The sequence below is a fragment of the Emys orbicularis genome, chromosome 5, assembly GCF_028017835.1.
Source record: "Emys orbicularis isolate rEmyOrb1 chromosome 5, rEmyOrb1.hap1, whole genome shotgun sequence".
Taxonomy (NCBI): Eukaryota; Metazoa; Chordata; order Testudines; family Emydidae; genus Emys; species Emys orbicularis.
In genome coordinates this window covers 76,398,013-76,425,542 of record NC_088687.1, presented here as the reverse complement: position 1 = coordinate 76,425,542, position 27,530 = coordinate 76,398,013, and the positions used below count along the sequence as shown (strand labels likewise).

General features: G+C 39.6%; 1 protein-coding gene across 2 annotated transcripts in view; it reads left to right on the top strand.

Moving 5' to 3' along the window:
- GLRA3 (glycine receptor alpha 3) overlaps nt 1–27,530 on the top strand; it is a 139,156-nt gene that overhangs the window by 67,777 nt on the left and 43,849 nt on the right. For both annotated transcript variants that reach the window (XM_065405178.1, XM_065405179.1), the window contains 2 exons: nt 10,589–10,812; nt 17,964–18,046. In XM_065405178.1, coding sequence (XP_065261250.1) covers nt 10,589–10,812; nt 17,964–18,046 — 307 coding nt within the window. The remainder of the gene's footprint in view (nt 1–10,588; nt 10,813–17,963; nt 18,047–27,530) is intronic.

Here is a 27,530-nt window from a genome sequence, read left to right as displayed (position 1 = left end):
ACAGTCTCTACATACTTGCACAGGTGATAGACATTTCCTGTATTCATACAGGTTGCTACATCACTGGGATCTTTTCCAGCTTTCCATGTTTCTGTCTTTGGACAATTTAATTTTTGAGAACTTTTCATTTGCTACTTTAGCTAGTACTCACAGTCATGACCGCTGTGCATTTCTCTCAGCTTTTTATTGAGTTTCTGTTTGTTCTGCTGCTTGGCACATACATATTGCCCTTTCTAGTGTCAGATCCATACTCCTGGGTAACCATTCACACACTTTTTTATTTTTACATGCCAGGACAATCTAGTCTCCATATTCACAGGACTGATTTTTAATTTTAAATCGGTGACAAACTCCACTATTGTTTCCCCTTCAGTCTGTGTTCTGAACATCTCTCCCTCACAAATAACCTTTTACTAAGGACACAAAGATCCCCAACCACTCCCATTATTTCTTCAAAGCTTCCCCCTTCCTCTCCCCACCACATTGTATACATCTAGGGCATCTGTGCCTACCACTGTTAAGAACAGAGCAAACTCTTCCTCATCCTCCTCCAGTTTATTTGCCCCCGTGACTTTCATATACCGTTCAAATTGGTGTTTGAAAGGTTTCCAGGCACATTCAACATTTTCCCCCAAGGACAGTTAGGGGAGTTACTTGCAGTTGCACAGGCTCTGTGGCAGCCATTGCAATGTTAACTTTCTCAATGTGGCTTCCAGCACTGTGTGCCTTCTATTGCTGGTCCCTGTTATCACACCTGTGATAATTTACTCAGTGGTGAAAACTCTGCATTATGTACAGCAGGGGAAGTCAATAGGTAGCCCATGATCCAAATCCAGACCTCCAGATGCTTTTGAATGGACTGCAAAAATTTTATTTACTTATCATGATTGTTATTGCGGTGTGAAAAATGTTTCTCTGGAGTCTGGACCTTGACTATACCTTGACCAAGAAATTTGGACCTTGACAAAAAATAATTAACTACCCCTGGTGCAGTAGGCAGGGGCTTCTTGCAGCCTCTCAAGTTCTCCTACAGCAATGAAAGGTCAAGCAAAATGGTGCCCAAAGAATGTGAAGAAAAGGGGGGGGGGGAAATGGGGGGTAGAGGGAGGGAGGTTGGAAGAGTTATGTCCCTTGACTGTTGGTATATAACGGTGGTAGAGGGCCAAATTCTGCTCTTATTTACACTGAGATAAATCCAGATTCACTCCATTTCCATCACTGAAGTTTCTCCAGGTTTACTCAGATATAACTGAGAGCAGCATTCAGCCCTATTATGTGTCATTAAATGAAAATTATAGATGATATGTTAGCTCTAAAACAGAGAACTTTTTCTGAATATAAGCGATTTCACTTCAGTTCTCAAGCCTGAACATGAAACTTTTCAATTTCTGTTCACATGCCACCATTCCTCCCCTCACCCCCCACAGTTTTGCTTAGAGTTTTTGGATTTGAAACCATGTGAGCTGAAAGTTTCACATGGTGTTGATCGAAAACCATCAATCAGTCCAGTGTCACTTGAACTACAGGATCCTTTCAATTAAACATTTTGCATTTGTAATAAAGCCTGAATCCAAGCCTGGATTTTGATTTTTATATAATATTAATAATTTGAATTTAAAATGTTTCAGTAAATATTTCATAATTGGTGAACATGCTGGGCAAAATTCATTTATGTGACTGGCATACAGGAATAAGAATGGAAAAAAATCTTTCCCACCAAGTCTTTTGTTAATATTCTAGATGCTTCAAAGCCAATGTTACAAATCTTAATATTAGATCTACATAAATACATCTGCTTTCATGCAATATTAGGTGACTTCACCAGCACTAAACACTCAAGTGTTTTCTTGAGTGAGGTCTTTAAATGGATTTGAGCTATAATTGCCATAGTTACCAATAGAAAAGTTACCATTACTCTTGTGAAGTACATTTCCCACAATGCTATTAACTTTTGTACTCAAGGCAACATTTGCAATTCCACAAGCTTCTCATGTTAAAATGCTTCTGTGAGCTAGCACCAACAAAGCAAATGTACCTTTGTTTCATTTTGAATCAGACAAGTTCAAATTCCTGCTTAGTGTTTGGATATTAGCTGAAATTTTAATGGCTCATGAAACTAAATCTGGTAGAATATTGGGGAAGATCCATCTGTGTGCATGTAAATGTGATCTTTTGGTGCAAGTGATGATAGTGTCCATAAAGAATGTGTGCAGGTGATCTGCAAATGAAATTTTGCAAATATGCCTTTATACACTTATCACTGCAGAGCTGGTAGGATCCCAAATACGATAAGAGTTTAATTTCACAAAGAAGTATCCTCACTACAGATGACCGCCACAATGCTTACATGAGTGAACAGAAATATTGTAACTACATGTATAAAGTGATGTATTTAATATATAATTATAATAACTTTAATGACACCTTAGAAATGCTGTATATTCACAGTATTACCAAGTCTTTAATTACTATCACTTTATAATAAAGCAATGTGCTAAAATATTGACTTTAATATATGGTATTACTTCAGACAAGAATTAATGAGCCATATTGTACTGCTCAGATACAGGTGTTTTAAGCATGCCTTATTATTTAAGGTGTAACATTAATGCTTATGAAAGACTGGCTACCTCAGGGCTTTGCTAATGACCTCCAAACCTTTAGCTTGGAGGTCACCAGCATGAATTCAGCCCAACCCAGTAGAACTTAAACACAATTCCCATTTAAGGAATGTTTGCTAGCCCTACCTCACAAACTCACCACCATACTTTGTACTAATTGGCAGACTCAACAGAAAAGCCAAGAACTGCTTGGATCATGGAGACTGAACTAATCCTGTTACTGCTAAAGGAAGTCCCCCACAGGTCAGGATTGAGGCATGCTAGCAAGGAAACTTGCCCTGCTCCTGTCCTGTAGATAAACAAAGCATTTGATTATCCAGAGCTGTCAAGGAGAATAATCTAGCAGAAAATCTAGACAATTTATTTAAACCAGAGTTTATAGTTATCAAATTTGTTATAAAAACTGCAAAAATAGCCCATAGGACTTAATTCTGCCCAGATATACACTTCCTGTATTTCCATTTGCTTAAGCAGGATTGCACAGGGTGTTAGGTAAAAGTTTGGCCCAAAGTGTCATTGCCATTTGAGAGAGGACAATGTTAGATTTTCTATTGTTTAAAATGTTTCACTTGTTGCCTGCGCGAAAGTGGGAGAAGGAGTCAAATTACTTCACTGCTAAAGTGATGCTTGTGTAGGCTTTGAAAGCAACTACTTTCCTGACAGAAACAATGGTGTAGGAGGAAGTGGGGGAGGGTACAGGTTTGTTAATAATATCAGCTAATATGAGCTGTGGTACCCAGAAAGAAAGAAACTTTATATGTACTGCATTTGTCCCTGTGCTCATCAGTCACCTACTAAAGCAGTAAAATGCCCCATTCCCCATCAATAAGAGAGGAAGTTTGAGCAACCACTGGGGAAGAATGCAGTGACCACGGGGGGAGGGGTAGAAGGGCTGCCCCCCTTTCTTGAGTCTGCTCCCTTCTCATTGGTTGGAAATGGGAGAACGGGCTTGCTAATTGGCTTTTACAGAGTACCTTCCTTGCCTGTTTAAGCTACCTGGGTTTTTAAAAGCCTCTTTTTCTGGTGAGCTACCCTACCCTTCCCTTAATATCCTGTTGATGCTGTGTTACTTAGGATTCTGTGGGTCTGACCGATTGCCCATTTAGGGATCAGGAAGGAATTTTTCCCATTGCACAAAATTGGCAGGAGGTCTGATTTCCCCCCCCCCCCTTCTTCTCACCATTATGGAGGCACATTTAGGTTACAATGTTAAAACGTAAAACATTTAACATTAGGGAAAGTAACAGAGGGTCCTCTGCCACCTTTAAGACTAACAGAAGTATTGGAGCATAAGCTTTCGTGGGTGAATGATGAAGTGGGCATTCACCCACGAAAGCTTATGCTCCAATACTTCTGTTAGTCTTAAAGGTGCCACAGGACCCTCTGTTGCTTTTTACAGATTCAGACTAACACGGCTACCCTTCTGATTAGGGAAAGTAAAATTGTTTCAGCTTGTTACAGCCAGTGTTCAGTGTGGATAAGGATGAAAGGGGCCAACTCCTGAATGGCTCTACCCCAATTTATTGATTGTATGGTGGGAATCCTGACCACCACACTAGACTCAGTTAAATGCCTGATATATGTGATTGGGGCATGGGGGATATAGCACCCCTCAACAGTGTTAAATAAAGTTGTAGCCTGCCACTTAAAATCCAGCCCATTTATCTGTCATTCATTCACCTGTGTGTCCTGATCAAAATAGGACTTATGCTGAAAGAACTGGACAATAATTTTAATTGCAGGGGAAATTCTTGAGAGGAACAACATATCTGGCTAAAAATCATTTTATCATCATGACAGTGGTAAAACATAGCCAGTGATAATTATCTTGAATCCTTTGAAAGGCAAAAGGATGCAAATAAAAATACCTTTGAAAAGATGCCTATTATTTCAGTAATTTAGAGTTGGAATTAGTACAACCAATTAACCCAGAGAAAATATTGTGCCTAGTATGCTTGTGCTTTATCAAAGGCTTGTAAAAACCTAGACATTATATTTGATAAACTAATGAATTCTTTATAAATCATCGAGTTCCAGTGAGAGTGTCAACATTCTGGCGTATGGTACCATACTGTGAGAAGGTACCATTGTGTACCTCAGCATAGTGAATCAGAAGTTAACAGACCTTATAATGGCTTGAGCACTATAAATCTTGCTCATGCTGTCACATGGATGGGGCAGTTGGGCCAAGTCATCCACCAAATGTGCAGTCTCCCTCATACCACCAATGAAACTTCTGCATGCAAATTAGCAGTTGTGTATGGGGTGGTGATTGGTTGACTTACCTCTGATAGCACAATGACCTAGGACTGTTGGCATGTCATAGATACATGCCTTGCTGTTGCAAGGCTGTAATTAGAAAAGTCAAAATAGCTGATAACTTAAAAATTGGATTGTAACAGACTGAATTTTTAAAACTGGTGATATTCTAAACAAAAACGAGCTTTCACTCATGCTTGTAGCTGTTTTTATCACTTCACACCAACTAAAAGGCATTCTAGGCTTCAGAGTTACTTATTCGATAGGACTTAATATAGTCACACTGATTGCATCAACCTAGTCACAGGTTAGCAAATAGTACTTAGCTAGTCATCCAATTTTGTTTCGTCTACTGAAGAAATATGCAAAAACAAGGAATTTGTTATTGCATGTATAGATTCTATTGTAATGGTTGGGTTGATGTTCTAACCTGGTCTCTCTCTCACAGTGCAAGTACAGTTTTGCTATAGAGGGGGAAGGAAGAACAGCAGGACTGACTGTATCTATCAGCCATTGTACACCACAAACCAGGGCACAGGAGCTCTAGGGATTACAGCAGCTTTGGGGTGTCAGAGGTGGCCATAGAGTGGCTCCACTGTCCTTCCACAGAAATCATCCCTCCTGGCTTTCTCCCTGCCTCAACTGAGTTTTCTGTGCTATGCAAAGGGGGCAGGATTGGCCCCTATGCACAAGTAGCAAGTGAGAACCGAAGGGGTCCTGCCAACTTTTTCAGTGGCAATTTTATGAAAATTCAAAACTATAGAAGAGTGTTATTTAGTAATCCTCAGAGAAAAACAAATTCTGCTCTCTGTTTACACAAAATCATGCTACTTGTTTAAAACATTTAAGCCTCATGCTCACACTGTGTAATTACTAGCTCAGAACAATGAGCACTTGTTTGTCCTTCATGCAGCACTAGTAAAATGGATAACCTTTTTTGTACAGTATGATTTTTGATATCTGAAAATGAGACTGCTTCATTAATAGTTTTGAGAGAGGATAACTACTGAATGTTCTTTGACTGCCAAGCAAGTTAAACCAATACAAATCTGATCCCAGCTTGAGAGGGCTACTGAGGCAACTTGTCATTCAGCATAGGTTAATGTAGTCTACAAGAGATTCTTTATGTTCTACCATTTGCTTTTTTTATTTATACTTTCCACTGTGAATTTTTAACTGCCCCTCCAACTTCCCTTCACTCACCAACATTTAGGGTGATAGTTGCATTGATTTCTTGTACCCTCTGTGGGAAGGGTAAAGTAAGTAGACAAACACGTTTTACTTGCAATAAATATTAATTATGAGTTAAATAATGGCTTTGTTATGAGCCCTGCCTAAAGTCTCGCAGAGATTCAAAATCTCCCTCCCAATTTTCTTCTCTTCAGGTCTATACATAGCATAGTGAACATCCTCACAGCATGCTGGCACAGCTGCACTGGCCAGTGTACTGGGGGCACAGAGCCAGGTTCCTCCCATTTCCTGCTCACTCAAACTCATATGCATGGAATTGGGGGGGAGCATGGCAGCCCCAAAGAGGTCTCTCTCTTCACACACACAGCTCCCCACTGTATGGGCAGAGGAGTAAGGTCATGTCTTATGCCCCTATATTTTCCTACACAGGCATGTAGGATGGGCCACAATCTGTCCCTAGGGGCTCAGTTTTAAATTCAGAGTAAGAAGAAGGCTGGCACTACACCTAGGAAGGTGTAAAAGCCACAGTCCAGCTTCCATCCTGCATTTTTTGGAGGGGAAGACATCACCCACAGAGGTACTAGCAAGGAGCTGCCTTTGTTTTCAGGGTTGTCTGCAGCCACTGTGCAAAAGATGGAGGCTTCTTTCACTCTCCTCCATCTCTGCACTTGCTGGGCATTGGCCCTAAATGAGCACTAATATTAAAATGGATGAAGATTAGTACTACACCACACTGCTCCAACCCTATGCTTAATGATATGGATATATGGTTGATTTTGTCATAGAAGGCTTTTACACGCATGCCGGGAATCATAGAAATATAGGGCTGGAAGGAACCTTAAAAAGTCGTGAAGTCCAGGCCCCTCTGCTGAGGCAGGATCAAGTAAATATAGACAAACCCTAATAGATACTTGTCCAACCTCTTCTCAAAAATCTCAAATCATCGTGATTCTACAATCTCCCTTGGAAGCCTATTCAGAGTTTAAGATTTTCCTAATATCTAATCTAAATCTCCCTTGCTGCAGATGAATCCCATTACTTTTTGCCCTATCTTCAGTGGACATGGAGAACAATGGTTCACAATCCTCTTTATAACAGCACTTAACGTATATGAAGACTTTTCAGATCCCCCATCAGTCTTCTTTTCTCAAAACTAAACATACCCAGATTTTTTTAACCTCTCTGTGGAGGTCAGATTTTCTAAATTTTTTCTCATTTTTGTTGCTCTCCTCTGGACTCTTTCCAATTTGTCCACATCTTTTCTGAAGTATGGTGCCCACACCTGGATACAGTACTCAAGCTGACACCTTACCAATGCCAAGTAGAGCAGGAAAATTACCTCCTGTGTCTTATATACAATGCTTCTTTTAATACACCCCAGAATAATATTTGACTTTTTCACAACTGCATCACATTGTTGAGTCATTCAATTTGTCATCCACTATTACTCCCACATCCTCGTTAGCAGTACTACTAGCCCATTATTCCCCATTTTGTAGTTGTGCATTTGATTTTTTCCTTCCTAAGTGAAATACTTTGCACTTATGTTTATTCAGTTTCACCTTGTTGATTTCTGACCAATTCTCCAATTCATCAGGGTAATTTTGAATTCTAACCCTGCCCGCCAAAGTGCTTGGAATGCCTCCCAACTTGGTACCTGCAAATCTTATAAATATACTCTCTATTAGCCACGTCACTAATGAAAATATTAACTAGTACCAGATCCAGGACTTACCCCTGTGGGACTTCACTAGAGAGACAATCCCAGTTTGATAGTGAACATGGTCTTTGAGAATGATCTTTCACCCAGTTCTGCACCCAGTTTATAGTAATTTCACATAGCCTGCATTTCCCTAGTTTACTTATGAGAATGTCCTGTAGGTCTATGTCAAAAGCCTTACTAAAATCAAGATATATCATGTCTATTGCTTCCCCCCATCCACAAGGCTAGTAACCCAAGAAGGAAATTAGTTTGTTTTAGCATGATTTATTCTTAACAAACCATGCTGTCTCTTTCTTATGACCTTATTATCCTCCAGGTGCTTACAAACTGATGGAACCAATTATTAAACAAATATCTTTCCAGGTATGTAGGTTAAACTGACTGGTCTCTAATTCTCCACCTCCTCTTTGTTCCCCCTTTTAAGGATAAGTACTACATTTGCCCTTCTCCATTCCTCTGGGATGTCACCTGTCCTCTATGAGTTCCTGAAATAATTACTAATGGTTCTGAGATTGCTTCAGCTAGTTCCTTAAGTACCCCAAGACAAAATGTCATCAAGCCTTGCAAACTTGAATACATCTAACTTATCTAAATATTCTTTAACCTGTTCTTTTCCTATTTTGGCTTGTGTGTCTTCCCCCTTGTTTCTTAATATAATTGTGTTGAGCATCTGGTCACTGTTAACTTTTTAGTGACCACTGAAGCAAAATAGGCATTAAACACTTCGACCTTCTTGACATCATCAGCTATTAGCTCTCCTTTCCTGCTAAGTAGAGGACCTACACTTTCCTTCATCATCCAATTAGTTCTATCCTCCAGCTGGTCTTGTATTTCAACATACAGTTTTTGTCTGGAAATTTGATCAGGATAGATAAGTAGGTCCTGACAGGATGGTCCAAGTGCACACTTATCTCTATGGTAGCTTCTGATGATCAAGGAGAAAGATGTTGGTGATCAAGGTCTAGTCCCTCAAAGGTAGTTAAGCACCTAGCTCCCATTGAGGATTTGGGCCCAAGTTTTTAGTAGTCTGTGGGTCGGATTTAGCCACTATTACTCACATTGAGTAGCACCTTACTCCACAAGTGTTCCCAAATATAACAACGGAACTACTCGTGGAGTCAGATGAGTAAGGGTTGGAGAATTAGGTCCTTTTGCATCTATCACCTTTAATTATATAAACACTACCTTTAACACCATTACCAGATACCATAAAACCAAACTTCAAAAACTGTGGTTAAAACATGCTTTCAGATAAATTAAGGGTCAAATCCTTGGAAGTGCTGAGCACCTGCAATAGGACTTCAGAGGTATTGATCCCTGACAGTATAGTTTCCACAGAGGTGATGATTTGAGACTGCCCAAATATGCAGTTTATAAAGATAGGTACATGGAAACATAACATTGAATTATATTCTGATAAATCAACGTTTTACAGAACATTTCTAAGAAGTTCTCTACCTACAATTTAACATAATTTATCTAGGAATTTGGACAGCTGTTCAGATGTTACAAAATAAATCTCTCCAAATCTGAAGCTATGCCAATGTGTTTTAGTGATATTGCCAAACATAAGCCTACAACTTTCTCTGCCATTTAAATGATCTAATAAAAAAATAAGTACCTGGGGATTTTTCTTATTCCCTTGATTAATTCCCTTTCGAAGGTTAACTTCCCTTCCTTCCTTAGTAAAATGCATAAAAATGTGCTATATTAAAAAGACATACAGTTCAACTCAACATGTAAAGGCTATCAAAATGAACTTGTTACCAGTGCTTTATTGCTTACTGAGACCATTTTTGTACTTTACCCTCATCATTCAGCTGGAGACTGTTTCATCCCAGAATCAAACTAAAAATGTTGCAGTTTTGTAAAGAATGACAGTCCCCAACTTTAAATTGTGTCTTCTGTTATATTAGTAACTGCTTCCTTTTATACCAATGTCACATGAAAGAGATGGGGTGGAATTCAAGTCAGGCATTAAATTCTTTGATGACTTTAACCTTCAGAAAGTTGTGAGTGTAGTGGTTAGAGCAGTAGCCTGACAATGCTGTGTTCTCCATATCTGCAATGTACATTGCCTGCGTGCACCTGATAGCATTGTCTTTGATTTAATTTAAAGAATCCTTGCAATAATATATTAGTGAAGAAAATTAAGAACATCATGTTACAACCAATGGTGGATTAAGGCATAAGCAGTATGGAGCATGCCTATGACCTCAACTTTTGAAGTCACATGAGATCATAATCTTAGATTTCATTTACATACAATATTTCTAGCCTTCGTGGTTGTGAAGAAGAGCCCAACTATACCTGCTGCAGCAATTTCTGCCAGGTAGTGCAGACAGCTCAGAATAACTGGAAAGATTTGAACAGCTCCATGCATCTCAGCTCTGACACCTGTTGCTTTTATGGTGCCCTCTAATAATACAATAGGATCATTGTGTAGTGAGGGTAAGTCTTCCTGCTGCCATTATGTCATGATGATGACTTCCACCTAGTCTGTCAATCATAAGTAATTATATTATGACCCCCATTATCATAGTATCCTTATTTATCCTCATACCAACCCTGTAAGACAAGGAAATGCTACTATCCCCATTTCACAGATGGAGAACTGAGGCACAGAAAGATTAAATAATTTACCCAGGTAATATGTAGCAGAACAGGGACCTGAACCAAGGACATAAATCATTTGTCATCCATTGAAGGTTAGGGGATTACACAGCTAAGTGATAAAATAAAAACTAAAGCCCCTATCCTTGATAAAGCTTTGCTTGTTTTGTCTTTCACTTAGGATTACCGAGTGAATATCTTTCTCCGTCAGAATTGGAATGATCCACGCCTTGCATATAGTGAATATCCAGATGACTCTTTGGATTTAGATCCATCCATGTTGGATTCTATTTGGAAACCTGATTTGTTCTTTGCTAATGAAAAAGGTGCCAACTTTCATGAAGTTACAACAGACAACAAGTTGTTACGAATTTTTAAAAATGGAAATGTTCTTTATTCTATCAGGTGAGTCTCTGACAAAGGAATTTTTTTTTAATACTTTTAACAGGCAGGGACACTTGGAACTGGATATCTCCAATTGTTATTTAGGCAATTAAATGATGCAGTGAAGTCAATGTGAGTTTTGAGTGCTGAATTGGTATTACAATAGCACCCACAGGCATCAAAAGAGAACAGGGCCCCATTATACTGGGCACTTTACTTACACATAGTAAGAGATCACCCCTGCCCTGAAGAGCTTATGATCTAAATAGACAAGACAACATGTGGGAAAAAAATAAAGAATTATTATCCCCATTTTACAGATGAGGAACTGAATCACAGAGAGATTATGTGGCTTGCCCAGGGGCAACAGGAAGTTTTTGGCAGAGCCAATGAGAAAACGCAGACCTCCTGAGCATGGGTTCAAATTCTAGCCTTCATTCTAAATATTTTCCCATGATCACAAATGTTCAGGAGACCAGAGATGATGCTTTTCACATAGTCCTATCCCCCCAACCATTTCCTCCTTCCTTCACTTAATTGTTGTAGCTGCTCTTAAATGTGGAAACTAGGAACAGTTTAATATATCAGTAGCCACATAGTACTCAAAGAGCTGCTCACATATTACTGGGAGGGGGAAGCATGTTGGAGACAGAAGTATTCACTTTTTTTTTTTTTTTTTTTAACATTTTGTGAAACTTTTTGGAAGTTGTATCTACCTAACATGTAATAAAACAAATATTGACAAAATCAAGTTACTCTGATGATTACCACCTTGCTTCTCTTCTCCTCTTTAACACTTCTGCTCTGGCTTTACTGTAGCAGCCAATGTTCTCATAAACACTTAAGTCCAGATCCTCAAAAAGTATTTAGGCATCTAACGTTGATTTCAGTCCTTAACACTAGAGATTACTGACTTGTACCATTTGAAAGTTAGGCTTTGAAGCTTTCATAAGGTATATGTAATTGGTTTTAGCTCTAACACTTTTCAAGGTATCACCCATTACTTCTAGAAACTGAGGTGTGTGTAGGGGGAAGATAATAGTAATCAAAAAGGTGTGATTTTAGTGTCCCACGTGGTATTTCACAAATTAGTACTAGAAGTCAATAATAAAGTGTTTCAGGAGTGAAGTTCTAGGGCCTGATTTTCCTTTGCATTACTTTCCAGTTTTACACTAATCACCACTTCACACTCTTACCTGTGTCCTAAAACATCCAATCTACTTGACAGATTTATTTGTAAAATACATCTATCACCATTGCCATATGGAACAGCAATTCAATTTTACATTGACGGCCAAAATTTTGATCAACTGCACTTTAACTCATTTTTCAGCATTCCCCTCAGTTTTATGATAGTACATTTCAGAGCAAAATGTACTCCTCTCATTTGGTGTTTCACCTTGCATGCTTTTAAGGTATTGCATTCTACTGTGGGGCCTTTTGGTCTGATAAAGAGAGGAGTCTGCATATAAACTGATGCATTAGAAGACTGGACAAAATGCTGTTCTCATATTTGGGTGCACTACTGGGGGAAGAGTGCTCAGGAAGTCTCCCTCCTCCCAATGCTCCAGGGCAGCAGTTTGTCTCGATTAGCAGGTAGGATCCCTGGCAATTTTTCCCAAGAGCACTTCTATGTCTCAAGGAGGCCTGGTTGGCCAGTCTGTGAAAATAGTCAGGGCCCCTGTTCTCTTGCATGCACTTGACCATTGACAGCTGGCTGTAAGGGGGCACAAAGTACTCCCCTTTTGAACACAAGTAAGGAGCACTGCTGCGTGAACTGTCTCCAGATTCTCTAATTCATCCTGTCATGCATGGGCAAGATGGCTCTTGGAATCCGTTCAGACACTATCATTCTGACCCATCTTAGTTCCTCCTTTTAATTACATACGGCACAGATTGACAAGGGCAAGAGTTGAATTTAAGGACCAGAGTTGGATTTAAGGCTCAAATCGAAGTCCCATTGAAGCCTCTGGAAATTTTGCTAATGACTTCTATGGGATTTGGTCTGTCTTGTCTGGATCAGATAGAATGAAGTAGTTTGAGTGCACATTGAAAAGAATGTGACACATTACTGTACTAAAGGTATAATACCAAACATTAATTGTGCTGAGAGCAAACTCCAATTAGTTCACACAGTTCTTGTGGTGCCAGGGTAATCCCAGTGATTACTCTATCATAATTTAATTGCCAAAAATTTTCAACAGGAATAACAGACCCAATCAATGAAAAAGACTCAAAATTGTATAATCAACATGTAGGTGAATATTCATCTGAATTTGTTAGTTTTGCATTGATGAATATAGAGAAGGTAATTCTGAAATACTTGTCATTCAAAAGAGAATGTTGAAAACCCTTAAAGTGCTGAGTTTTCTTTTTCCAACCAAACATAATTGCAAGTGAATAACACATGCAGACCAGAAGTGAATGATGAATGTAGTCACATATATATGTTAGTGACCATGAAAGAGCCACTTTTCAATTTAGACTTTGTTTTAAATTAGAATTTACATTTAGACTAGTTCTTTGAAAAAGTAAAGACAAGGGGTCAGATTATCAGTCAGCCCCCATAATGGGGACCTTCTGTAACAGGGCAGTTGTGGTTTCCCCTTCTGTAGGGGATCCCTGTCTACAGGGGACCCCAAAGTATAAAGTATAAAGCTGTCATATTTGGCTCTATGCACACAGTGCACCAAAAGTGGGAAGGGGCATGTGCCAAGGTTGCTTCCCCACTTTGAACTTTAGGGTACAAATGTGGGGGCCTGCATGAAGACTTCTAAGCTTAACTACCAGCTTAGATCTGGTCCGCTGCCACCATTCCCAAAGCTAATTCCCTTCCCTGGGAAGCCTTGAGAAACCTTTCACCAATTCCCCGGTGAGTACAGATCCAAACCCCTTGGATCTTAAAACAAGGAGAAATTGACCATCCCCCTTCTTTCTCCCACCAACTCCTGGTGAATACAGATCCAAAGCCCTTGGATCTAAAACAAGGAAAAATCAATCAGGTTCTTAAAAAGAAGGCTTTTAATTAAAGAAAAAGGTAAAAATCATCTCTGTAAAATCAGTATGGAAAATAACTTTACAGGGTAATCAAACTTAAAGAGCTCAGAGGATTCCCCTCTAGCCTCAGGTTCAAAGTACAGCAAACAGAGATAAACACTCTAGTAAAAGGTACATTTACAAGTTGAGAAAACAAAGGAAAACTAATACGCCTTGCCTGGCTGTTTACTTACAAGTTTGAAATATGAGAGACTTGGTTAGAAAGATGTGGAGAACCTGGATTGATGTCTGGTCCCTCTCAGTCCCAAGAGCGAACAACAACCAAAACAAAGAGCACAAACAAAAGCCTTCCCCCCCCCCCCCCAAGATTTGAAAGTATCTTGTCCCCTTATTGGTCCTTTGGGTCAGGTGTCAGCCAGGTTACCCGAGCTTCTTAACCCTTTACAGGTAAAAGGATTTTGGAGTCTCTGGCCAGGAGGGATTTTATAGTACTGTACACAGGAGAGCTGTTACCCTTCCCTTTATAGTTATGACAGCATGGGCAGAACATTCTGTGCACTAATGTTCCATGGCCAATGGAACAATACCTAATGCCCTCCTACTCTTACTTGCTCTTGAAGCCAAATTGAACTAACACCAGAGTTCTGAAAAGTCTTGTTCACACTGCATTGACCTTCTGCCAGCTGACCTGTTGAATTTGACAGCAAGCTGTGCATCTCAAACATCAACCACTACCATCATTGTCAGATAATGCTGCCAGTGTCCTCCTGCCATAAAACTTTCAGACCTTGCATCTAAATTTGCCCCTGACAGATGTTTCCATGGGAGGTCATTGTGTAACAATCTACTTGCTACATTTACATACCTTTTCTGATTTTATTGGTAGCTACAGAGATTTACTTTTGCTAGCATCTTTCTCTGATCAGTTAAAATGAATGCGATTGTAAAACAAAGTAGTCACTGTGAAAGGTGATTTGCATCACTTTCTCCCTGCAAGCCTTTTCTAGGTGCTGGCATGGAGCCTAAAGAAATATACACTTTTACTTTTAGCCATACAATTTAAAATACAAGTGATCCCCAATAGATAATAAAACCTTTTCAGCGTGCCATTTCTGCAGAAATTTGTATTTAGGTCTTTTTATAGTCCATATGTTCAAGCAGAAGCAAACTTCATATGAAGTCAATGGGACTTTTGTGAGGAAAAGGAATCCAGGGATCAGGCCCATTGTCTATATTCTCAGGTCTGGTCTATACTTAAAACTTAGATCCATATAGCTATGGCACACAGGGGTGTGAAAAATCCACAGCCCTGAGCACTATGGCTATGCTGACCTAACTCCCAGGGTAGATGTGACTAGGTCAACAAAAGAATGCGTCTGTCAATCTAACATTTCTCAGGGCAGTAGAGTTCCTTCAGCTACAGAAAACCCCTTATTTTGCTATAGTCTGTGTCTGTACTACAGGCTTATAGTGACAGCTACAGCACTGTAGGTGTACTGCTATAGCACCTGTAGTGTAGACATCGCCTCACTCTGGTATAATTATCATGCATCTGGGATAAGAGAGTTTATTAATATACTTTGTGTAAGGGTCAAGAAGAAATCCTATAAGAAATATTCTTAATTGACACTATTACATTTTCTCTTAACTGAATGTTCCCACTGAGTGGATCCAAATTAAGTTAAAAAATGTTGTTTACATTTAGTTCTAATTCAAGGTTCTGTAATACTAAACCTTAATTTAGCAATTATGTCTAATCAGCAGAATAACAGAGTGCTCTTACAATCAATGCTGTCCACTTTATAACAGCACCACTATTTATGTATTTATTTATTATGAGTAATTTCCACTTGATTACATATAGTATCATTACTCATAGAAGCAATCAGAATACCTTATACTCACATTTTGATAATTGAATTTAATATTTCTGTATTAGTATTTTTGTAGCAATTTATAACTGATAAATTAGTCTTGGATCATAAAAAGCTCCCTATTAGTCTGTGGAATAATACCCCCAAAGAAAGAGGTGAAAACCTAATTCCTGGAAACACTACAAATTAGATTGGATAAAGTGAGATTTACAGAAGTGTTTCTCAAACTGGGGGTCTCCAAGGGTATTCCAGGGGGTCCGTGGGCCCCGCTGATCAACTCTTCCCCCTTCACAGCTGTTCTGTGGCATGCAGGAGGTGCTGGGAGGGAGGGAGAGGAGCAGGGATGGGGCGCCCTCAGGACAGGGGGCGGAATCAAGTCCAGGGCCGCGGCCCCACTGATCAACTCCTCCCAATCCCTCCCAGCACCTCCTGCAAGCCGGAAAACAGCTGTTCTGTGGCATACAGGAGGCACTGGGAGGGAGGGGAAGGAATCAAGTCCGGGGCTGCCAGCTCTGCTGATCAACTCCTCCCGCTCCCTCCCAGTGCCTCCTGCATGCCAGGGAACAGCTGTTCAGCAGCCTGCAGGATGGGCTGGGAGGGAGGGGAGGACCGGAGATGGGGTGTGCTCAGGAAAGGGAGCAGAAAGAGTCAGGAAAGAGGAGGGGAAGGAGCAGGGCTTTGGGGGAAGGGGTGGAGTGGGGGCAGAGCCTGAGGCTGAGTGGGGAACTTGGGGGTCCGCAAAAAATTGTAAATCAAAATGGGGGTCCTTGGGTTGTTAAAGTTTGAGAACCGCTCGTTTACAGTATTATGGGGAGGGGGGGAGAAATCCTGCATTAGCAAGAAAGGCCTACATTACCAAATAAGCCTTTACCATTTCTTGTTTAGGCCCTGAAATCAGCAGAGCATTTAAGTACATATTTAACTTTAAACATGTGCTTAAGTTCCACTGGGCCTGATTCCCCTTTACCCTAAGGCATCTTTATACTATGCATTACATTATATGACCTTTTTATACTGCCAGAGTGGTATAAAGGGGCTGTACTGCAAATAAGAAGCAGCTCGTTGACTTCCATGGGACTTAAACACATGCTTAAGTCCTTTGCTGAACTAGGCTTCAAATGATAGAGCTTTATTATACCTTATAGCACTGCCCCGTGCAGAAGGTGGTGCAGGACTGCACCACCTCAGTGGGAACAACAGGTCCAGGTTGCCTCCAGAGTTCCCCAACACACCAGGGTAGCATGCCCAGAAGATGCTGCCCTTGCTACCTTCTGTGGCTGGCTAGCTCTATAAGCCAGTGTGAGTTTAAGGGGTGGAATGAGGCTCGACCTTTCTGTGCCCCTTTTGGGATGACCTGTGTCTCAAGAGATGCTATTATGGAACAGTCCCTCTGCATATTTTTGACTGACTCCTGCATAGGAGATGCATACGGAAGGAAGGGTCCTTGTAAGGCTGCTATTCACCCACCCAAAGCTTAGCCAAAGTCTGATCCATACTATATAATTTTCAACAGTATGCTGTCAAAGAAACTGCACAACAACTGAAAGGCCAATAAAATATCTCCATGATATGATTCACAGTAGGAACTATGAAAGCAAAACTGTTTTCTTTCTCTGTGCATCTCTTCTTTCTTATCTCTCTAGCAAGTATTACACTAAATATAAATTATGGTATTATTTTAATATTTAAAAATAAGTTTAGTGCCTATAGAACTGCAATCTGGCTTACTAAAAATATTATGGCACAAAATGCAGTTTAAAATCACAGGTGCATTTCTTTAGTATAATACTGACAACTGAAACATCACCTTTAACATGTTCATGTTGGGAATTTAACTGTATTGCCTGTTAGGATACAAATGCTTATATTACTCTGCCAGCATGAGTTGCACCTGGCATCTGTTATATAATTCCTGTAGGAGACAGTGTCTTGGTAAATTGTATGCCAAGGATATGAAATACTGTAATATCTTTGTACTTTTATAGTAATATTTAAAAATGTCAGTGCATTTCTGTGGAATACACACTGAGTTAGAGAATATGTCTGTAATAAATAATATTTTAGAACAGTTTTAGGTTTTGACTCTCCATTTTTTTGTTTTTTTTTAAATCACAAATGCAAAGCAGGATTCTTACAAGAGAGTCAGAATGGTTCAATTGTTTTCATAGTTGTTAGAGTGTTTCTTACAAATACATTGAGTTATTTTCAACTACCACTAACCACAGGTGTGTTAACATTTTTGTTCTGTGCTCCCTATGGTATTTGAGGTATATTTTTAATAATGGTTTTGTATTCTTTCAGATTGACTTTAATACTGTCCTGTCCAATGGATCTCAAAAATTTCCCAATGGATGTGCAAACATGTATAATGCAGCTGGAAAGTTGTAAGTGTGAACAAAGTATTCTTCTACAAATAACAGTATAAAGCTGACAATACATGTTGGGATAGAAAAGGTGGTAATAGAGAATTTTGCATTTTCCAAAATAAGCATGTTTTGGAAGTATTCTGTACAATTATGGCCTATATACAGCACTGCTTGAATCCAAAAAACTTCTTAAGGGCCAGAATCTGCCATCCTTACATTGAGTAGTATTATGCAGATAGTAAATTACTTCTCAGAATGAGTAAGGGTTGCAGATTTTGGTCCACAGGTTGTAAAGTTATATTTATTTTGAGAGTTTTGTGAAATTATTTCAGAATGGTTCCATAATTCTAAAAGTCACAGATTAAGATGGAAGTACTCACCAAAGCTCATATAAATTCAGCCTGATTTCAGGGGCCTGCATTTCAGTATTAATAGTATTCAGTTTTTAGCATGCCTATGCAGTATTTTTTCCTAGAATTCTGTTCATTTTAAAAAAATGTAATACTGTATGTTGGCATAAATTCTCGTTTCTATTACACAAATGTCAGTAACATCAGAATATGGCCCTTTATTCACTAAGGGCCCTTTCTAAAGTCTTTATTCAGAGTTGGCAGGGAAAGGATGGTACCCCAACAAAATAAAGTGAGAGATTAGTCTACACACTCTGTAAATACCCTGAAATCCAGGGGGATCCAGAAGGAAAAGAGTCAAGAGTCATCCATACAAAGGCCCTGCTCCTCTGATCTGGCCCATCTCTGTAGCTCTACAATGTCCCCATTAAATTCCCATGTCTCTGGCTTCCCTTGGGACCATCCTAAAAGGGGGATTTTCCCAACATAGAGGAGAGAGCTGTGGAAAGGAAATACATCCTTTGGCTGTATTTATGGTGGAATCTCCACATGACAAAGATAGGATGATATGCATCCCCCAAATACTCCACCCCTCAGTCCACCCACCTTCTCAACCCACGCAACTCCTTGAATCTACGGAACATCCTGTCTAGGATCCATGGAAAAGGCAGTATATTGAGCCCACTCTGTAAGGGTGGCAGAGATCTACATATGGAAGAGACCATCCAGGTAGAGATCAGTTGAACATAAATATGCCCCTTGATCTTTACCAAGTCAAAACTTCTTCTGACATCAAAGGACTGTATAATGAAGACTTACTGATGGACTCAATGGAATTTGTATCAGATAACCAGCTTGCCATTTAATGGTGCCAACAAAAAACAGTAGGGAAAGAAAGGCCTAATGGTATTAAGTTCTTCAACTTAAAGCATTAAAATATATACAAAGAGTGAAGCTTTAACACAAACATAGCAATTATTATGTTTAATTCCACACTGGAAAAAGTAAGAATACTAGTCTAAGTAATGTATATGCTATTGTTAGGCGTCCATTTGAGTATACATAGCTCCTTAATTGGAAAAAGATTTAAAGACTTCAGATTAAAGGAACAGTTCAGTTGAAGTATATCTGAGTTAGAGAATACTCACCACTCATGTGAAACAAAAATGATGCTTGATAACTCAACTCCCCGTATGCTATGCATAATATCTATCTCAAGAGGTCCATTAACACAAAATGCAAGATGAATATGTAGGAGCATTATTTCTTTCCACAATCTAAACTGTGCCCGTGCTATTTTTTTAAAAACACAATTAAGGCCCAGATGACTCCCCCATTGATACATAATGGAAGGGAGCCTCTGTTCACAAAACTCCCTCCAGCTGTGAGAAAAGGCGCTTAGTCACCTCCACAGAACCATTCCCCCATTCGGCTCTGGTACCTGCAGAGGTACTCTAAGGTTCTGGGATTTGAGCTAGTGCAGAGGCACAGGACACCCACACACATGGTTTGGACCTCCCCTAGTCTCTGCTGTGTTTATGGATGGCCTTTTCTGCAAAGGGGACAAACCCCACACTTACTATGGGATAATTTGGATGTGGTGTCTGGAAGAGAGTTCATCCCCCACATCCCTTTCCTGAAAGTGTTTCTACAAGAGGGGATGATGTATACCAAGAGAACCTTCACTGATGAGAAATGAGTCAGTTAAGGATTGTGTGAAAATTAGTGATACACAAAGACAAATATTTAGCATAAATATAAATATATATCGTATAGTATCCTCTTTGCTTTATATTTTTAGTAATGGAATTAAAATGTTCATAAGTAAAAGTATTAATGAGATTCCTGTATCTAGAATGTGCATACTGGATTATTTAGAATATTAAGACAGAGAAGCAGAACAGATGCCTAACTTGATGGATGAGTTTCTTACAGTGTTTCAGAACTATGTGTATGTTGAAGGGTTGAAAGAGGCATCATTAATTTTTTTTTAATTGGAACAGGGAGAAGCAGTGAGAAAGGTGAATAAACATCATTGGGAGGTGATTAAGCATCACTGAATCTGTCAAAATTATTTGCTGTATAGGCTTTTAAAAAACAAATTGCAAGGTGATTTTGAAAGTTAGTCCTGCCTTTCATTACAGTGGGTGGATGGTAATATTGTCAAGTGGTCTCTGAATGTCAGATTAATGGCTGAGTCTAACAGGAATTTTCCTGACAAAAAATGGAATGGCAACCTTAGTTACTTGTTCCAAAGGTCAAGGCACTTTAGGTCATACTGCACAATCAGTGTTTACACAGAACTTTTCATTGAGCACAATGGAAAAGCTTTTTAATAACTGATGCCATGCTCTGGCTTTTTATAATTAAGTGTAACTACAGCAAAGGTTACCAGGAGGCAATTATATTGGAGCGCATACATATGCCAAGTACCTGTGCTCTATACAATAATGTTTCCACAAAGCAAACAAAAATCATATTTCACTGAACAAACAGAAGATAATTGAAAACCTCTTTTTGCATTCAGAAAGTTCTGAGCTTTAACATACAATCTTGAAACATTTACTTGATTTAAAAATTTCATAAAACCTTTCTATGTTTTTCCTCTCTTTTGACCATAGTAAGCATAGATAATACAGCATCTGAACATTCTTATGCAATAGAATTTGCTTTGTTTTATAGAAAGCTTGCAGGAGCTCACAAATTCTCACAAACTGCACCCCAGGGAACCAACAAACACTTATTAGCTGAGTAGCACTATTGATGTTCTAATTTCCAGCAGAACATTTTGCACTGAAGTCTTCATGTTATTCATCCATTTCAGTGGGAGTAAATCCCCTGTTGCATAATCATGTGGCACACACAGATGATATTCACAAAGTTAAAGAGTGTACAAAAATACAAATGAATTTTTTTGTTGTAAATACACAGTCTTCCAGTCACAGCAATAAATGGTCTATAACCTTATTCAAAAATGGATAGGTTGTCATAGCTCTTACTTGGTTGCACAAGTCAGGGGACATACCCCTCATGGTGCCCACCCCACTTGCGCCCCTGCTTCACCCTGATCGGATTGTGACTCCAGATGTAGGCAGAAGAATTGGGGCTCCCACTGCAGTCAAGTGAGCTGGGAGGGGGAAGAGAAGTTTGGGGTGGGGAGAAGCTCCACCCACCTGTCTGACAGCCAGAGTAGCTGACTCGGATTTTCAGGAAGTAAACTGCTCCATGAAAAGGTAGGAAGTAACTTAATCCCCACCAAGAGCAAGGAGCAGAAGAGGAATTCTCATAATTCATTCTCTGAGATGCTCCTTCAGTGGTGCAGCTATTTTCTGTCCTTTAGTTAAGACAGACTGTCAAGTTACGATTTAAGTCAAAGCATTGTAAACAATACATTCACTACCATTCCACGGAAAATCAAAACAGTAGCACATAAATGAATTAGCATGGATTCTGGAGGTCCTCATTCCACATATGGTACCCCCAACTATCTAAGAAGAAATATGGCCCAGTTCATCTGGGCCTTGAATTTAACCACCTCCTTTACCAACATTGTGCCTTTGATCTTTTCCTCTGTAATGAAGGACTTTTAGTGGGTTTACTAGATGGCCTCTTTATAAACTCAAGATATACAGAATAACTTGATTTTTCTGTAAATATTTCATGAGGACGAAGCTGGAACAATCAGGGTTATTTTCTTATAACAAATAACCAGAAATGGTTTTGGACAATTATTTTTTAATCTACTTATTTTCACTTCCATCAGCGTTGAGCCTGCAAACCTTACTCATTTGAGTAGTGCTGATGCTTGAGTAGTCCCGTTTAAGTCAATGAGACTGCTTCCATAAGGATTACTCACCTGAGCAAAGATTTCAGGGCTCACAGCTATTTATAACAGCAAGCTGCAATATGTATAACTTATTTCTTACTGGAATCTCTCTTAAGGGCAAATGAGCATGTTGTGAAATAATGCTACTGCTTAGTAGCAGAATCTCAATCACTGCTGCTGTTGTTCCCCCTGCATGGAGGGCTCTAAGTGCAGCACTTGTTTACAGCTTTTCTCCCCAAACCATTCCTTGGGGACATGCTCAGTCTTCAGCAGCTCTTGAGACAGTATTCCCAAGGTCTCTCCAACCCCTTGGCTCTACAGCTGTGGTATCCGGACAGTGACATACATTATTTATATCAGTAGGCGGTGTAGGACTTTTTTATTGCAAATATTTCTGCAATTTTTTAAGAATGGGTTTTACCAAACTCTTACTGAAAAATAGTTTTCTTTATCTTTACCAACTAAAATGAACTGGTTGGGGCTCCCCTCCATCTCCTTAAAGCAAGACCAGATATCTTTTTAAAGACCTGCTATAGCTCAAATAGAAATGATGGGCTTGATACTGGAATTACTGAGCGAGACTCTACGGACTTTGTTATGTAGAAGGTCGGACTAGATGATCAAAATGGTCCCTTCTGACCTCAAATTCTATGAATCTATATATTAAAAAGGAGGAAAATAAATGAATGATAACTACAGTATGAAAAGAGCAGTGTTCATGCCAAGGAAGCTCGAGAGCCTCTCTGATAATATTATTTCTGTTCTATTTGAACAATATATAGAATAATGGTAGCGAGAAACGTATCTTATTCTTGTGGCATCTCTCCTCAGCACAATATTTTCCCCTTTATAGAGCTTCTTGTGTCTCTCCCTTGTTAAATTTATCTTTTATTGTACTTCCCTGCATTCTATTTATTCATAGATTAATGTTGTTTTGAGGGGGGGGGGAAGACACCTTGCTTAGATTGTTTTATGAATTTCTGTGAACTGTAATATTCCTAGAACCTTAAGCAATAACTAAAGGAAGCTAAGTATCATGGGGTAGCCATGTTAGTCTGTATCCACAAAAACAACGAGGAGTCTGGTGATACCTTAAAGACTAACAGATTTATTTGGGCATAATTTTACCCACGAAAGCTTATGCCCAAATAAATCTGTTAGTCTTTAAGGTGCCACTGGACTCCTCATTATTTTTAAAGGAAGCTACTGGCTCAGGTAAAGATTAGACCTGTTAACAAGGGAGAAATTGAGCATGAAACACAAATATATGTAAGGAAATATGAAAATGCCTCCATTATCAGATTTTAATTGGTATATCCCTTAATGATTAAAATGAATAACGTTTTCCCCTTTTATAGCTCCTTAATTACTCAGTCTTTATAGACAATGAAGGATAATCCAACCCACCATCTAAACTTTTAGGGGAAGTTCCTCCCACTGAGATGTGCATGCAGAAGAGTTCTCCTATGCAGAGAATTCCCCCCTCCTGCACTGAAGAGTTCAGCTGCTTAAACAGGATCATTTCTTTCCTTCCTGGAGCCCCGTGGAGAGCACCCCATGGGTCCAGACACCAGACAGGTGGAGAAGACAGTTTGTACAGATGAGGATGGGAGTGGTCAGGCCAATGGCAGGCCTGGGAGGGGATGGAATGTGCATATTGTTTCTCCACCACCAGCCATACAGAGCTGATAATTCATTCTGAGATTGCATTGTCTTTCCAATTGCACTCCCACCAGGAGCAGCCATGCCCAGAGAAAAGGGCCACCATGGGGGCCAGAGCAGCTATGGAGGCACAGGACCTCCATGTGCTTATATTATGCTGTGGAGAAACCATTGCCCCACCTTTCCCATATAGAACAATGGTGAAGAACTCCATCTCCATGAGAGAGATTTACTCCCTGTGATCCCCTTTTAAGTGTTTTACTGTGAGAGGAGGAGATCCAACCTGTTGTGTTTTAGTCACAAGAAGAATTTGTAAAGGAATGCTTCAGCTATACATTTAAACACCAGTATTCAGAGACAACAGGACTGCAGAGAGGAGAAAGCTCATAATCTTAGACCAGAAGCTCCCATCCAGTGCAAAAAGGTCTCCCAAAAGGAAAAAAGGGTGTCACCAAATCCAGGGCTGGTGTTTGAGCCCATAGAAGTTCCTCCACATTAAACACCACACAGATGATGATCTGTAGGCATGGAACGGGTGTGTTACGTTTTAGGCATGGTGGTACTGAGCTAGGGAGCAACTTTGCTTATTGCCATGTGCTCCTCCAACCCCAACAACATATTCACATGGATTCGGCTGGAAACTTAAGAGTCTGCCCTCTTAAGGCAGGGGAGGACATAAGCTAAGCAAGAGACCATGGTGGCACAGCTCCAGAGGGAGACATTTTATCAGAATGGCTTAGAGGGCAGTGCAAAGGAGTAGGTATTCACAGGGATCCACAGGCTTGGTGCTTAATTTTCCTATAGCTAGTCAGGCTCCATGGGACCTGTAGACTAACCTTGTGATCTCAAACCATCTCCCATACCCAAAAGAAGAACATAGTGGCGATGGCACAAGATTGTCCTCAGTAAGATTTTTCAAGAAATGTTTCTCTTGATATGGATTTTTTTTTTTTTGTATTAGTGCATTTATTTAGCCCTCAGGGTGTTGCATAATTGATTATTTCATTTAAAAAAAGAAATGAATATATAATAGAGTTAAAGAAAAAATTACATATTTAACACTTTATTTCTTAGGCTGAACCCTGACATATCAACATGTAAAATCCTTGGCCTGCTCCACTGATTCTACACTGGATCTCAGGTCAAAGTTCAAACATCTTCCATATCTTTAGCTTTAGGAATTATAATCTACAGGCAGATTCTCATTCTTTCCTCTCTCCTGCAAGCATGGTCAAAATAATGGTATTTCTTACCTCAACTGGATGCCTCGAGGATTGTTTGGATTCAGTCATCAAACCAAGGTTACTCTTGAACATGACCCTTAAATAGTAATCATAAAAAATAATGAGAGCAGAACTCAGATAAGTCATTGTGACTAGGAGAACTGGAAGGCAAATGTCTAGTCAAATGGAACTCTTCTGTACGGAAACACTAGAGATCTTTGGGTTGTTTGAGACCAGCTGTGTGTGTTTGTTAATAAAAAGGAAAAGAGTGGATTTTTACGAAGGTAGTGGCCAATATTAGGAGATGGTAAAATCATGTCTTGCTCTAGTAAAATATATCTGGTGAAATCTCTAGCAAATGAATTAATACTCAACCACTCCAGATTAATTTACTTAGGTTCTTCTTCTGTGGGTGGGAAGCCTATTACAGGGGATGTTACAAGGAAAGCATCTAGCAGAGGAGCCCCCTGTCGCAGAAAAGGGGATAGCATAATGGGAAAAAACATTGGCAGTTTGGAGTCAGCGAGTCTCCAAGGAGCTGCAGTTTATGGAGAAATAAGCATTTGCTTACCCTCCAGGGGGGCCATCTCCTAACTACCCTGTGAAAGGATGTGTAGTAAACTCTGAAATGAACTTTGGAGTTGCCTTTCCACTATCTGAGAGTAGCCTGCATGGGGGACAATAGGGTTTAAACAGCCTAAAATGAACTAATTAACTAAAAATAAGTTACCAGACGTATCTAGCTGGCGTAAATTAGCTTAGCTCATTAAGATTTATAAAGCTGTGCTGATTTATGCTGGCTAGGGACTAGCCCTTTATTTGTACATTTCCCCCCATTTAACATACTTTCAAGCCATATTAAGACGACATGTTATAGAAAAAAGGAAAATACGGCCCACTCTTTCCTTTTACATTTTGGTTTCCTATCAGGATGCTGATATTTTAGGACTAGATTGTAGCATTTAACCACAGCCTTAAGCAGGCAACAACGCAGAGCCATGCTATCTGAGAGGTCACTTGGGGAGGCCTGTGCTCAGAGAGCATAAAGGGAGATCACACATTGCACCATCCATTGGGTTGTAGCATTTTGCTCCCCTCTCTAAAGCTGGCTAGTTCCTTCGACTGGTGCTGCGGGGAAGAAAAACCAGAGACTCACCTTTCCAATCCCTTTTGGGGATTTGCATCAAAAAGCACTAGGGTGACCAGACAGCAAGTGTGAAAAATTGGGACGGCGGTGGGGGGTAATAGGAGCCTATATAAGAAAAAGACCTAAAAATCAGGACTGTCCCTATAAAAATCGGGACATCTGGTCACCCTAAAAAGCACACAGAGGGAGCAATCACCACTTGTGTGCTGTAACAAGCAGAACACTTCCAGGGGGCAGCGCCTCTGACATGGTGACAGTTCTATGCTCTTTGTAAAGATAACAGCATGTGTTATTTCCCTCTTCACTGCTCCATTGCTTCTACATTGGAACCCAAGTCACAAAGACCCAGGTCATATAGAGGGAAATAGTGGGAGCTATGGCCTCACTGCTGATAGCCATGCTGTGACTTTCCCTCTAGTGTTCCAGGAGTGCAAGGGCTGGGATTGTGGCGTTACAGCAGAGGGGTCAGCTTTAATTTTGAACCAAAAACTCAAAATAATACTTTTTTATTGTTTTTCCTTTCCATTCAGTTTGATGACTACACTGCATAGGCTGTGAGTAATTACCAATACTTTTTAACAGTAATACATTCATCCTCCTGGAGAGTATATAGAGTTGCCTGCATTAAAAAATCAACACAAAAAAATGTGAATTATGCCTTTTTGTTCTTTCAAAGGCAAAATTGTCCTCTGAGTCATGTTGTAGGTTTTTTGTTTGTTTTGTTTTTTTGGGTGTTTGGTTTTTTTGTTATTGTTACCACAGTCTGAATGGCTGTTGAGTGTACTACCGTTTATCCACTTGCAGACATCCCAGGGATATCAATGGGAGTTCTTCATGAACTTTATATAGCTCTCCACACTAAAGAGAATTTTGCCCTTAATTTGGGTATTTTGAATGAACACCTCTGACTTTTAAAATCACAACCCGAAGCACTTGTAGCTATTTGAGGCTCTTTCATTTATTCAGCTTCAGAATTAGTAAGGCATTTGCTAACTATGGCATCATCCATGAAGCTAGACTTTAAAAGATTTACTATGAACTATCGATGTTTTTTCAAGAAAAAAAAATTAGGAAAACTTTAGTTGTCCAGAATAAAGCAGTGTGTTCAGTCAGTTAAACAGAGGGGGGAAAAGACTATGGGGAAAACTTATTTATGATAATCCTAAAGAAAAGAACCGACTGACTTGTTAAATTAAGCACTTGTATTACAACAATTAAGCTAGCAGCACTCTGTGCTTGCTTAAATATTTAAAATGTTACGTTAAAATGGTATGCGTCTCCCTCACACACAAAG